General features: G+C 33.7%; 1 protein-coding gene across 3 annotated transcripts in view; it reads left to right on the top strand.

The window, feature by feature from the left end:
- LOC149791848 (TBC1 domain family member 5-like) overlaps positions 1-14,220 on the top strand; it is a 151,261-nt gene extending 137,041 nt beyond the window's left edge. For all 3 annotated transcript variants that reach the window (XM_089970356.1, XM_089970357.1, XM_089970355.1), the window contains one exon: positions 1,518-14,220. In XM_089970356.1, coding sequence (XP_089826482.1) covers positions 1,518-2,003 — 486 coding nt within the window. In that variant the 3' untranslated portion in view covers positions 2,004-14,220. The remainder of the gene's footprint in view (positions 1-1,517) is intronic.
- The last annotated feature ends 1,421 nt before the right edge of the window (positions 14,221-15,641 follow it).

Genomic DNA, 15,641 nt, shown 5'->3' with positions numbered 1-15,641 from the left:
GATGTGAACCTTAAATGAAAATGGTGCTAATTGTACATCAAAAATGGCTGCCATGATGGTCAGCTTGAAAATCTTGTTATTGCTACTCCATATGAATGGATGGTCATATTGACATCAGGATTTTCACCAAAACTTTATAATGATATCTGCTTGGTCCTAAATGAAAATGGTACCAGTCAGACAACCAATATGCCCATCACAGCAGCTAATTTGAAAATCTTATCACTGAAAAATATTAAATGTCTTCAATACTTCACAGTTAAAAGAAAGAAATGGTCTCATCTTAAATATTATGTATTAAACCAAAGTGAGCATGGTGATATCATTGAATGTATCTGAGATGGGTTCAGTGCTCTTCTGTCCAAGATATAAAATATAAGATCAAAGGCCACTATAAAAGATTTTTTACTCAGTTTTTCTTATTTGTTAACACAAGCATAAGAGAACGTATTTTTGGTACCTAATTCGGACTTTCAGCTTCTGAAGATTATATGAGATTCTTTCAATAATCTACAATGATAACAAAAATAAATGGAGAGAAACAGACTTCTTGTATTTCATTGAGCTTATAAATGCAATGACTTGTACAAATGGATATGAAGTTGTCCTTGTGGTTGAATTTGCGTGTTTATCAATGAAGATGTCGATAGTCAGCACTTGGTTATTGATTTCAGGATCAAATGTCTTCTTGACTTGGGTCTGTATCTGTGGCATGCAAGCATGATTGCATTGAGTATTAAATCAAACTTGGCATGTGGATATATTTTGATATCTAAAGATAAGTTCAGTGCTGTTCTATCCATGATACAAGGTTCAAGGTCAAAGGCCACCACAAATGTATTTTTATCATATCTAGTTTGTGGATATATCAGAAGAATCCAATTCAATAACTTTGTTTTGTTGTTTGTTCTTTTAAACAATAAGTATGAATCAAACCAAACTTGACGTGTGGATATCTTGAGAGTATATGCATATAAGAAAAGTTCAGTGATATCAGATTCAGGGTTTATGCCATTGCAAAAAATTTTATACTAGTTTACCTCAAGCATATAAGAAAATGTTGTCATCAGACTTGGTATGTTGGAGTTTCTTAGGAATATCTGACATATTATACATTTTTAGCAATTAAAAAGAATTAAAGGCTGGAAGAAAGATTTCTCACCTAATCCTGAACATTTTTTCACTAATAGAGGATCAGTCTTTTCAAAGGACGTTTGTACCATACACTGCTCTATGCAAAATCATTATCCAGTAGAACTTTGATTATCTGTCAGGGTGCGGGACCGAGACCATGATGGATATGAGAATAGATGGATAACAGAATATGTGCATTAAAAGTATTATACATTGGACTCGGTCATCAAAAAATCATAATATCTACATATGTAAATGTACCTGTTTTTAATATTTTGATGTACAATGCCCTGTCGGTTAACAGACTGACGTTTCATCGGGTGCCAGATAATCAAAGTTCTACTGCATATCCTTAGAATTCTGATGACTGATTATATTTACAGGTTAGGGATGTATTGAAAGGAACCCTTAAATTCTCACAGAGTGTATTTGATGAAGAAGAATTAGAAATCAGTGAAAACTACTACAAGCCAGAGGTGGTATCTGAGGAAATTTCTCAGGAAGTTGTTCAAAAGAGCCAATCAAAGGCTCATGGTGAAGAAGGCATCCAGAAAAAGAAACTTTTCTACATGAGTAGTGAGGAAAATTCAGAAAACCTGGATAACTCACCTGATTCACCAGTTTCACGCAAATTAGTTGAAAGCAAAGAGTTTGAATTAGAAGACTACCAAAATAATGTCAAGGACTCACCTAAGCATAAAAATGGTCATCAGTTTGTGAGAGAACCAAGTATTTTTGGATCAGATGTACCCAGATCTCAGTTTTCTTCAAATGCACAAGATGGCCCCAACCAGGACTGTTTGGAGGACAGTCCAAACCCTCTATATAACTTGAAACAGAATATAGAAGAGGAGAGTGATTGGACTTAGTTCAATTAAAAATTGATTTTAGAAAAACAAAACTATAAAAAAAATATTTAATGCTTGACTGTGTTCGAAATTACCACATTATGTGTATATTCTTCACTGTTTAAAGTTGGATATTTAATGCACTTCTTTCACTGTCTAGTTGGAAAATTAATCACATGTTTACAGATAGCTACTCTTTGGTTTTGGAAAACAGATTGGTCCATAATCAGACTTTATGTGACAAAGTTCAGATCTTCAAAAAATATACTAAAATATTTTTCGGTTTGATTAATGTTTGTATTAGTAAAATATTTCTTGTTATTCTGTTCATCATATATTCCATGCACTAATTTATATTTTATGTATCTAGTCTGTATCATTGAGAGAAGGCAAATAAGTGTCGTGTAACATCTTATATGCATATATCAAAATTGTTCATTGTTTTTCTTTTCATAAACAAATGTAATGAGCTAAGAAATCATTATTAATTAAATCTCAGTCAAGTGGTGCAGTGCAATGCAATTTGCAAAACAACAAAAACTAATAAAGAAATTTTATTTTCAACTGGTTTTTATCCAATATAATGCAATATATATTCTTAACATTCCATCCAAGATATGAAATGATTTTGGCTGTGACTGGGCAGGTTATTAGGTGTGTAAAATGGCAGTAATAAAAAACCAGATATGTGTTGTACAAGAGAGTTGACTGTTAGTATAGTATTGTATGTTACTGCTAGAAAAAGGTTGCAGCAGAATCCAAAGTTTTTGTATTGCCTGTGGGCTTTCTGTGCATACTTTATTATATGTGGACTTTCTGTGAATGTATGGACTTTATTATCAGTGGATGTTCTGTGAATGTATGGACTGTATTGTCTGTGAACCTTTTATGAATTTATGGACTAGTGTCTGTTGACTTTCAATGAATGTATGCACTATATTGTCTTTGTGCATGGTGTGAATATTTGGACTGTATTCATTGTAATAACATTAGGGTCTGTTTAACAAATTTAGATTTAGGTAATTTCATGAGGTTAAAGGTCATCATAGGAAGTGCATGCACACTGATGTCATAAGCAATGTCCCAGTCATGTGTAATGTAATCCACATTCAATTAGCACTCAAAAAAATGTGCTTTCTTTGTCTGTTGTGGGAGTTCTCCACATATGAGTGCATTCACTGTGTCCCATTTTGCACATGCAGGATTCATTTTTGAGACTAACCGACAAAGTTATGTAATATAAAAATTATTAGTCATGCATAATAGTAAATTCTAAGGCATGCATGGTGGTAAATACAGGGAAAATTATGTTCTAGGCTGGTTTGAACAACTGCTTCTATTCCAAAAGCTGTGCTGGGACTGAGAAACATGCACTTGATAATGGATATTTTTCTATATGAATTTTGACTGAAAATTGTGATTATGCATTTTTTATATTCAACTATGCTGAATGTGACATATATATGGGTCTTTCTGTCTGTGTTTTCAGTTTGATGTGCAATTTCTTGTCAGTGTCAGCTTATGCTCAAAACGTGTAAATAAGTGCAATATTTATGTTTTCACTTGTAAAACTGCTGAGTATAGTATTTTTCATAACTAATATATGTATGGATACATTACATAGATATTGCTCTTTGATGTCTGTATACATGCATTTGGTCAGCTTTTTTTACAGCTTAGATATAATGTTGTAAACCATAGAAACATCCTAGTTGTCAGGACCATGGAAGTAGAAAAACGAGACATAGCAGTCACTTTTCTGTTGGTAGTGGTTGTAGTATCAACATTTTATTAAGGTTTTGGTGAAAGTTTGTAATTTGCATATTCATTATAAACCATTTGCTAGATTCGTATCATACTTAGAATGAATCATTATGAAGCCAACAAAATTCACTTTAGGACATGCTTACTTATCCCATTTACCTAGTGTCAGAAAATTTGCATTAATGTTAGAGTTTATTTTAACAATGGATTTAGGAAGGTGGCCTTATAAGAAGGGGTGGCATTTCTATAGCGGAAATCACACTGATGTGAGTAATAACTATGTAATTATAAAGCGTGAAAGGTGTAGCAGACTTTTCAGAATTTAATACTTTCATTTAAAAATCACAAAGTTATGAAATTAATGTGAAAAAATGTACATTTACATTACTTAAAATTATTATTAATAATCAATAATTGTGAGAGCCACGTATCAATATGACTATTGGCAAGGTGGTGTAAAAGCATCTCCTTGTGGCACAAACTATCCCTGTCCATCAAATCAGTTCTCCCATTGCAGTAACTTGTATATTGACATTGTTTATTAGAATCTTTCTGACATTAAATTTCTCATTAGTGATCAAAGGACTCCCTCTTTCTGTTTATTCAAATTGCTTTAATTTAATGTTCTAAACTTAGGAATGTTTGACTACATTTTGTACTGTTTCAACAATGTATTGGCAGTTTGTAGTTTTTGTGTGAGATTCTCAGTGTTTACAAATTAGTGAGGTTGTGAAATTATCAGCTGGATTTTTGTCTGGTTTTACTTTCTGGTGACCAGGTGTCACACTGATTTGAGCTCAGTGATATTGTGAATCTTATCTTTTGTCACCATCGTAATTGTCACTGTTAATAATAACAAGTAATTATCAAACTGACAATATGTAACATCTAAGAAACAAACCATCAAAAATATAAAAATATTTCCCCCCAAATATTCCCTGTCAAAGGCAGACATGTGTCGGGGAACCATCCCACAGACTACCTTACAATTCATTTTCTACATAGGTTTTGTCTTCTGTAAATAAAGACTTCAAACAGCTTTATCTTCAGCTATTAAAATGGGGTATGAGAAGAAAAGAGGATAGCTTGAAGAAATAAGATGTGAAAGAAGTGTGGAGCGAGAGAGATTAAGATAGGAGTATTGTAAGAGTATACAAGTATAATAGGTATACATATGAATCTTATTAACTAGTTCCTAAAGATATGTACAAAAATATATTCAAGAGATAATTCAAGATTGTAGATGCATCAGCTGATTTTTAAAAATATATCCAGAACATTTTCAAACAATTGACAGAAATTAACTACTATACAACTCAGTTAATAAATGTGTGCCATTTTAGTTTCAAAATGTTCCAATTTTTCTTTTCTTTTGGCTAATTCCATCTCACAAGCGTAGAATTGTTTTAATACAAATTAAAATAATGGTAGGGATGGAGGTTTTCTTTCATGGTGCATGCTGTATATTTATCTTTTAGATATCAGCAGTATAAAATTAAATACATTGTCTGCTACTAATATGCTGTCAAGAATAATTAGATTACTTACCCTTTTGTATGGATTAAAGTTACATGATTGGCATATTGGAACAAATGTCAGTGTGTTCAGTTTAGAAATCAACAAATATTCATGACATGTATCTGTGAACATGATTATGAGGCTGCTCACAAGGGTAAATATGACAGTGTTTGCACTAATATGCTGGTTGTATTAGAAGGGTTGCTATCAAAGAGAGTACTCTTGATCACAAACTTGCCTGTGTCATGGGATTAAGGTCATACAAAGCAGGTGACCCCTGGTCAGGGGTACCATTGTGATGAATCATTATGAAGATATGATGGTTCATTGCATGACATGCTAACTTGTCCATTTTACCTTGGGATAAGGTAAGAAAATAGAAAATTTGCATTCAAGCCTTAGTTGAAGCTTTGTTTCTAATATTTTGTATATTTTTCTATCTTTTTTTTTGCTAATATTTACTAAACTACTTGATGGACTTTGTTCATATTTTGGATGAATTATTATGAAGCTGAGACATTTGATTCTTTAACATGCTTCCTCAGCTTTTTATAGCAATGCTTTGATTGTGTTCTCAAGATTAAGAATTAGTAACTGTGTTCTTATATTTATAACATATTTGAGATTTTGTGGTTTAGGCAGTGTTGAATTATATTGACCAAATATATTTGCTTATAAGTCTAAATCCAGTTTCAGGTTACACAGATCCTGCTGTCATTGCATTATATGCAATCAGATCTGGGTCTATGCAGTTTGCTAAAAGTAATCAGTAGAACAAACATTTGGACTCATGCATCACAATCTGCAGGGATTGTAACCCTGTTGACAGCAATATACTGTGGAAATTTCATAAAGAAATCTTTGGTTATAAAAATAAAATTATTAATCTGAAACCAATAAATTTACAGGATGATTCCCCAACATCCAGAAGAAGTATTTGCTAGTATTCACCTGCCCAGTCCAGTGTAATAAAATGGAACAGGACTAAATCATTGGTTTCTTCAGATTAATTACCTCATCATAATCCATTTGGAGAACATGCTACCTTGAAAATCAAGAACCCACAAGCTTAAAAATTAAAATACCTGGTCTTTTGATTTGTGTTCCCAACATACCATGTCCTGGACTCGTGATCTATACTGCATCTAGCATCAGGTTTTGAACCTGGCCTTTTATCTATTAAACATCAAAGTCTATGACTATGGTCTTTGGTGAAATCTTGGCCTGCTTTAACCTCTTTGTGACCAGGCATAATGCCAATGCCCCGGTGTTTGTCTTGCTAGTCAGAGGTCTAAAATGCTAGTCATTTGACTCCCTTGCGTTGAACTGGAATGGAGACTGAGACAGTGTAAGTGTCTTTCCTTCACTCCCTCTGATTACACGATCTTGCAGAAAGCAAGTAAATACAAGTACAGACTAATTCTGATTGCTCCCCTTAAATTGAAACTATAATTGACAAACAACAATCCAAATCTAGATGCTGAGATTCCCAGGAAAATCCTGCATTCTCACCTGCCCTTACAACTGCACATGTATGTTTTTCATTTCAGAAATCCTGAATCTGTATGCCTGACTCGATCAAGCACTCAGGAAGAAACATTTCTTTTAACAAGTGGTGGACAATTTTGTTGAGCAAGATAGACCACTTTGAAAGGCCTATGAGGGGAAATCAAAGTTCTCTTTCAGTGACACAAACAGAGAAACATTTACCTAGAAAAGCCTCAGTGGCACAAATATCTGATTTCATCCTTCGACCTTTTTTTAGAAGAAGTTAACTCCACTCACAATGGCTACTATTCTTTGTTTTCAGATATGTTTTGCCATCTTGTAGGGAAGGACATAGGTGAGAAAAAATACCTCTTGAACCTTCAAGCCAGTTTTGACCTGTCTTGATGAAAGGCTTTGGCTCTTGGTCCAAAATAAAACTTAATATGGGTTCCAACTTGGTTGAACAAGGCACCCTTGGAACTTCTTTGTAGAGCTTCTTTGACTTGTCTTTGATACAAGACTTCATGCATAGTCACTCTAGCTACAGCAGGCAGAATCACTGAAACTCTGGTTTACCTGGACTATCTACAGTTCTGCTTTGATGGTTTGTTTTCTCTCATACCAGCCCCTGTTTTCACTGTTGGGAACAGACTTCTGCTCATTTAAAATTGGTTCTTTATCTTAACACCCCAAGAAGGAAAGGTCAGTAATTCAGTTTGAATTCTTCCATCCTGGATCAGCTTGGTTATCATTGCAATCTAAAAGAATCAACCCAAGACCGGATGAATTTCTTATGCATATCGGCTCGTGAAGTTAAGACAGTTACCACTAGTACAGCACTGAACATAAACTATACCCTCATGTACATCATTTAAGCCATGGGATGGAAGTCTGATATGACACTGCCCAGGTTTTACTTTAAAGACTTTTCATTCCAAAATAATGTGGTTTCACTTTTGTGAAGGGTACTAATTTTCATGGGGCCCCCGAATCACTGAGTAGTCTAAGGTGTATGCCTGATCACTGACATCACACCTCTGTCCATGTCGGTTTTAGTCTTGGCTCAGCCTAGATGATTATTAAAAAAGCTTGCCAGTAGCTTCCCATGAATCAGTGGTTCTTCCCAGGATTTTCCTGGGCTCTTTGTTCCACCAGATGTTCTGGCTGCTGTGTCTAGCCTATCATGTGCTTGAAAAGGGCATAAAACCCATCAAACCAGACATGGCTGCCATGTATAGTCTATCATGTGCTGGAAAAGGGCATGCTTTTCATTGATTTCGTGGTTGCTTTGAGCCTTGAAAGTAAAGACCTAACAACAAATTAGGCATATGTGATGTAGAAAGACTCACATCACATTTTCAGACTTTAAATCAAAAAGCTTAGCTGTTTAATAAAACCAACTTCATTACTGTAATGACATATTCTCTTTGACATTTAGCCCTTTAGTAAAATAAATAGAATCTGTTTTATTTTGATTTAAATGCATTTGTTAGTCTGCAGTACCTGGTAGCTGCCTTAAATTGATTTGCAACAGTAAGGAAAGAAAGGACAAGATAAAACATATAAGTACTTGTAATATCAAAAATTAAAGAAAGGATAACAAAATAATGTAGGAAATTAGATGTAATGCTTATTTGCATCTTGGATCCCCATGCCAAGGTACTTGCCTTTAAAGATCTCTCACATCTGACCCCTATCTGCATGGGCTCAAGGCACAGGTTAACCAATGTGAGTATTTGAGAAAGCTTGCCAAATAGTTTCCCATGGATCTGTGGTTCTTTCTCCACCAAATATACTGGCCACCATTGCACATAATTCTCTGCAATTCTCTGTGATTTAAGATTTACCATCTGAATGAGTAATCAACTTAAAGCATAGATAAAAGCAAACATTTGTACATCAAACTATGGGTAGGAAACTTTCATATTAAAATTAAAAAAATTTGATGACACATCCTATGTTACCCACATATTTTAAATCCAAAGGAACAATAGGACTAACAGATACTAAAACTGTTGCTTGAAGCACAAGTACTAATTAGGTAGTATGTATATATGCCCTAATTACAGTTAAGTACTAATTAAATAATATGTATATATGTACTAATTTAGAGTCAGGTACTGACTATATACAATGTGTGTGTTTACACACATTGTATATACAGCAGCTGTTGCGATGTAAATAATCCTGAAATTGAAAAATGACACGGGTAAAACTTTATCAAAATCACAGATAATTAGGTCTGACATTTTTTCATGAACTGTCATTAATTTTACTAGTCTTAGCACCATGATCGTCATAACACATTTATGGTGCAGCTTTAAGGACCATTGTTTTCAGTAAATAATCATATACAGGTTTGCTTAAATAATCACATGGATTGGTGTTGAGCACCTGGACAAAAATGCTTAAAGAATTGATCTTGATAGAAGTTTGATTTTTGCTAATTACTGGTATCAGTAGTGTTTTAACTATCCAGGTGACCAATTGTTGCAGTCTCCATATTTTTCTTCTTCTTTTATATTCATTATTTTGCACATCAATACATATAAATATGTGAACTTTGACATAGGCAAATCAACAAATTTAATTACCCATGATTTTTTTAAAATATAAAATCACGCAAATTGAAAGCCACAAAAATAAATGAAACCCAGTATTACCTGGTGGATCCTGTAGAGGCAACTTGACAAGCTATCTTTCCAAGTCACTTAGCAGCTTTACAGTGCTGTAGGTTACTATCTTTCCAAGTCACTTAGCAGCTTTACAATGCTGTAGGTTACTCAGCTGTTGTTGGATTTGACGGAGTGAGTCTTTTTACTTCTTATGACCGCATCCATTAATTTATCTGTACTAACCCTTAGTAGAACCTCGTAAGGGACTCAAAGTATGTATTTAACATGTGTTAGAAGACTTAAGTTGGGCCAACTCCAGGGTAAGGCAATACAATTCCATCTCTTTTTCTAACCATCATTATGATCTGATAATGTCTTTGGAACAATAATTTGGAACTATTTACTTCTTGCAAGTTTATAATATTTTAATCATATCATATAATCAGATCAGATTGGTAGTATTTATAAGAACAAGAAGCTGAAATATAAATAAGTACGATATATACCTCTTAATAAGATGCACCGAATTGGGAACAATGCAAGTCCAGATGCACTAGCAGATCTAGACTCGTCTTTATATAGCAAAAATGTCTGACCAATCAGCAGGTTGCATTTTGTACATTTTTAGAAAGATTTCAAAGTCTTACCAAATCCAGAGGCTGCATTTGTACCTTTTTAGAATGATTTTAAATCTTACCAAATTGAAAGGCTGCATTTAAACCTTTTGAGAAAGATTTCAAAATATTACATATCCAAAGACTGCATTTTGTACATTTCGAGACAGATTTCCAAATATTACCAAATCCAGAGACTGCATTTTGTACATTTCGAGACAGATTTCCAAATATTACCCAATCAAAAGACTGAATTTGTAAATTGAGAAAACTTTCCTAATCACCTAGACCAAAGACTGCATTTGTAAATTGAGAAAACTTTCCTAATCACCTAGACCAAAGACTGCATTTGTAAATTGAGAAAGCTTTCCTAATCGCCTAGAGCAAAGACTGCATTTGTAAATTGAGAAAGCTTTCCTAATCGCCTAGAGCAAAGACTGCATTTGTAAATTGAGAAAGCTTTCCCAATCACCTAGACCAAAGACTGCATTTGTAAATTGAGAAAGCTTTCCCAATCACCTAGACCAAAGACTGCATTTGTAAATTGAGAAAGTTTTCCTAATCACCTAGACCAAAGGATGCATTTGTAAATCAAGTAAGATTTGAAATCTTTAGTTACTCAGAATGTTGAGAACATTTTATGATACATATTCAAAAACTCCTCAGCTTGAGTGTACACTTGTCTAATTGCTGAGTCAGTAAAAACGATCTTTATCCAGTATATGCAGCAGGCATCATGTATTAAAATACATTCATAAAATGTCCAATTTTGCTTGAAAGAATCTTGCTTTATCACAGTTCTGAGGAATTTCTGAACTCTATTTTTAAAGAAAGAAATGGTTTCCATTGTGTTTTAGTATCCTTTCTACTGTCTCTACTTCTGATAAATATATCAATATTGTCTTTTTAATCAAAAGCGTGATGTAGAATGAACAGTGTAGGCCTTGATTTGCTGACCTGTCATAGCAAATATATGTCACAGCTGTCTGCACTTTGGTTAGTCACATTCAACCAGGCTTTTGCTCGTCTCTGATTTTTACCTTACAAGGTTTGGGTGTATATAAACAAATGTAGACTTTCTTGTCATATTAGAATAGGCTTTACCAGGAACTTGAAAAGTAGTTTTTGCAGGTTAGTAGATGGGATGATGTCTTGTATCACTGTAATAATAAGAATACACTATATTTCACTAACACAAGGATATTTTCACTGCCTAATTTAGACACACCACCTGTATCAATAGTCTTAAATTATATCATTTTAAGTTGTAAATATTACTTTGACTTGATTGATTGTAATGAGTATGTCTGGAAAAAATGTCAGATAGGGAGAGATGTTGATGTAGCTTTATGTCCATAAAGTTTTACTGAAGTGCCTTCCATCGGAAACAGATATCATTAAAGCAATTTGCCTAAAAGCCCTCTATGGCAATGGTTGTATGGAGTCAGAAAAATCTGGTTGATGGGTCTTCAGTTGGGTGTTTACTACACACATGTAAATGAAGTTGATTGTAAAATGTTAGGGAACTAATGGAATAATAACTAGTGAATTTATTTAGTATGAAATTAACAAGGAGCTTCCATTTTTAACTATGTATAATTATCTATCAATTACTATGTAACTTCCCTGAGAAAAAAAAAGTATTCTACGTTCAGGATGGCTTATAAGAAGTTAGTTTTAAATATGTTGAATAGTGCCTACTAATTGTAGGAATCTCCTACAGTTTGCAATGTTGGAAGCTTCTGTCTATATTATTGTTTCAGAAATCAACCTGGGTTTTACGTTTTTCAACTAAAACTATATATACACACTTGTAGGTCAGGCCAAACTGCAGTTACCCAGATCTGTAATTGCATAATGTACCATCAGATCTGACTCTATGCTGTTTGTTAGGATTAATTGATACAACAAGCAACATGGACCCAAATTTGCTGGCCCATTATGCAGTGGCAGATCAATGTCTTTGTTGTTTGCAGTTGAACCTGATTTAAAAGTGATTACATGTTGCTGTTGACACCCTTCTACATGTATATACAAGTAAATAAGATTAATATCACTGTTGTAATTAAGATTGTGGTTACGGTTTTCAGTGTTTTATAAAATTGGTATATAAAAAAGCTCTCATTAATTTAGGATTTGGTGCTAATGCAAAGCTAATGATAGCTAATCAAACTTTTTTCCAAAAAAGCTTGTATCTTTTTCCACATCAAAATATAATGCTTGTTTTGTGTATGAAGTACACCCAATGTCAAACAGCATAGATGAAGTCTTGTTTAACCAGACACTCCCATGGCTCATGAAATCTCTGAAAATGAGGGTACTAGGAAAATGTTTCATTTAATTATGTTATTGATAGAAGGTGACTTGGCCAACATTTTATAAATGAGATTGCGAAGACGTTTCTCCTGTTCTCGGAATTTTTCTCAACTTACTTTCTTTGATCATTCCAGGAAATTTTTTACTGAAAGCTTATTACTCATAACTTTCTATACAGTCACCAATGCAGGAGGAGTGTTATGTGAAACATCATCTGATCATGAAAAGGATATATTACATCATCTCATTTCATCAGCCAATCCAGTCACTTTAATAATGTTATTTAGAAAACCAGTCTGGCATAGCAATGAAAACTTCATTTCTTACCAGTTTCATTAACCAGACTACCCATCTGACAGTGATCTCAGAGATCTCACAGTGCCAGTCGAATGGTCTGGTTATTGAGACTAGCATAATTAGGTTAAGCCCAATATAAACGTTTTGTTTTATTGAAACTGCTGTCATCTTAAGGCTTTATTTCTTCATTGAGCTTAATAAAGGTGTTCACTGCATCATTCTGAACTGGCCAAAGGCAAAATAAAGCACAGTGACCTGCATTGTGTTGAACATTACTGCCTGCATTAGTATAGGTTCACTCCCAGTGTGAGAGTTTTGTCATCCTGACAAACTTGGGCCTGATATATTGGAACTTGGTCAGGGCAAGCCTTGCATCATTTTAAACCAGCAATGGGGAATGTAGATCATACTGGCTACTTTTCTTACACAAATGGCTATTATTTTCAGGTTAACCCCTTTGTAAAAGTGCTTTCTTGACAGATCTCTAGATTGAACTAGGTTATGGTGTTTCTTGAATCATTTGGAACCATCCAGGGAAATTTAGGTTGTAATGGCCTACTATTTTTAGATAAAAGAATGTAGCAGGCTAAACTCGGTATAATAGTGTTGCACTCAGGGAGATTGAAACAATAGGGCATGATATATCTAGAAGGAACGAGATTATCGTGTTTTTTAATCATTCTGAACCACCTGAGATATTTAGGTCAAAGTGACCTACCTTTCTTATACTAATGATTGATGTTTGCAGGTTAACCTTAGTATAAAAGTTGTCTTACTGGTAGAATTTCAGCTGTAGGTATGATGTGTTTGTTCAACTTTATTATGGCCTTCCTTCTGTCATTCTCAACCACCCAAGGTGAAAGTTGAGCCCAATGACCAACTTTTTCATACTCTAATGACGTTGTTGATTAAAGATGAACTCCAGTATAAATGTTTTGTCCTACTGGCAGATTTCTAACTAGCTACAGTATTTACATGAAAATGCTGATCCTGGCATCATTGTGCCTCTTACCCAAGAGATAGGTCACAGTGACTTAACTTGTCTGACTCTAATTACTTTTTTGTATGCTATGGCAATTTGCATATGAATTTATTAACATAATATTTTCTTATCATTTCAGGACAATTCCATGTAGAAATCACAATGTAAAGTATGTTCGAGATTCATGCCTTTCTTTCACAAAAATTGTGGATATATAGAGCACATACATGTTTTAAACCCAGTGTGGGAAAGGGGGGGAGGCGGGAATGTACATGTATATTTTTTACCCAGGAACTGCTGTGCATGATTTTCCTAATAAAACTTTTAATTTTTGTCACCAAAACTTGAGATAGTAATTAATTGCAAAACTTCTCTTGGTTTGTATTTCATTATTTTTCAGTGTTGTGCTTCATAAATTAAATTCTTAATGCAATGTTAATTTCACTTCTGTTGTATATTATCACCTGTTTCTAGTGCAATGACATCGTATGCTTGAAATGTTATGATATAAAATTCTATATTGTATGTTTCTATAACATTCCTAAGTTGGCCTCTGCAGAGGACTGATTTTGTGATATAGTAGTTCTAGGAATAAAATATTATATCAGTTTGCTTGTAGATGAAATAAATTGTATTAAATTGAATTATATAATTTGTCATGGCTTTTCTTTCACCCTCTAATGCCCCAATTGTCAGAAGGCTTATTTGTTCCCATATAGCACACCATGTTCTCGTGGGACATTGTCCTCTGCATTTTCCATCCGTCTATCCATAATTTTTGGCTGTTGATCATACAGTAGTGGATGTGTTTGTAGTTTTGTGACAGTTTTTGTCAAAGGTCTTCATTGCATATATTTCCGAAACTATTTTCTGGATTTTGCTCATTTTTGAGAGGAATGTAACATTTTTAATTGACCTTTGGGTCAAGGTCACAAAGAAAATTTGTATTCAGGTTTTGGTTATTGTCTTTTAGTCACTTAATTTCCTAAACCTCTTGATGGATTCTGTTTATAATTAAAATCTTAATTAGGAATCTTATACAGGACATCCATTTAGCTAATCAAAACTTTAAATGTTTTTGTTTACACTTATTGATATATTGCGCTTTAAAATTTATTTAATTTCATAATTTAGCAATTATTGTATCTCATAATTTAAAATTATTATCTGTTTATCTGTTTAGATTTATGGATTGATAGATATGCATGGGCACAGTATGTAAGATTTCGATGTACTCGGACACTAATCAAGTTCATGTGGCTGTGAATATATTCATGTGATAAAATTATCCTAATGTATAAGTTTGATTATTGGGACTGATGAAAATAGCCAGATAATAGCAGAACCACTCTTTTGGTTTACAGTATATATGAAACTTATAGGAAATGTATAGTTTCAGATCTGATTGAATTCAGCTGAACACTTGCAATTTGGTTGATTAATATGGTTTGTTGGCGAAACCATCTGGAAATTATATTAGCAGTTCCATGTCAGTGCTCTCAATAACACAGGAGCTATTGTCAATAAATAATTTTTCTGAGAGTTTGGTGTGTCTGTAACTGGAGACGACAAGATGAGTCATTTACGAGTAGAGTACTACAAAGTAACTTGAACTAGGCATAAATAAGTATGGATGGACCAAGTATATAGAGGAAGGGATATAAAGCAAGATTAAAGAAGAATACAATATATCAATGTTGAATATTGGGTTCTGTAGGCTGCATGTTGGACACAACGCTTTTAAGATTGTGGTAGTTTCTACCAAAATCACAAATCGATTCTTTCAAGCCGTTTATTACTTGTTTAAAGATTCGCCAGTTTGATAAAAGGACTTTGTGAACTTGTCATAAATGACACTAACGACTGTTACTAATTGATGGCTGATGAATAAAACTGGATGCTGTGAAGATCTGAAAAGATATAGTCAAACTAGAGAGGAATTCCAACCCAGACAAATCTTTTGATATACTAAGTCAAGTAGTCTGGTTAATTGAAATAATTTTTGGCTGCTTTCCAGACAGACAAACCAAAGGATTGCTTAGCAAGATCACTTGTGAAAATTAAT

Source organism: Sinohyriopsis cumingii, chromosome 9 (genome assembly GCF_028554795.1).
Source record: "Sinohyriopsis cumingii isolate HCF-2022 chromosome 9, ASM2855479v2, whole genome shotgun sequence".
In the NCBI taxonomy this organism is placed as follows: Eukaryota; Metazoa; Mollusca; class Bivalvia; order Unionida; family Unionidae; genus Sinohyriopsis; species Sinohyriopsis cumingii.
Note: the sequence above shows the minus strand (reverse complement) of the source record. Positions and strands in the feature narration are given on the sequence as shown.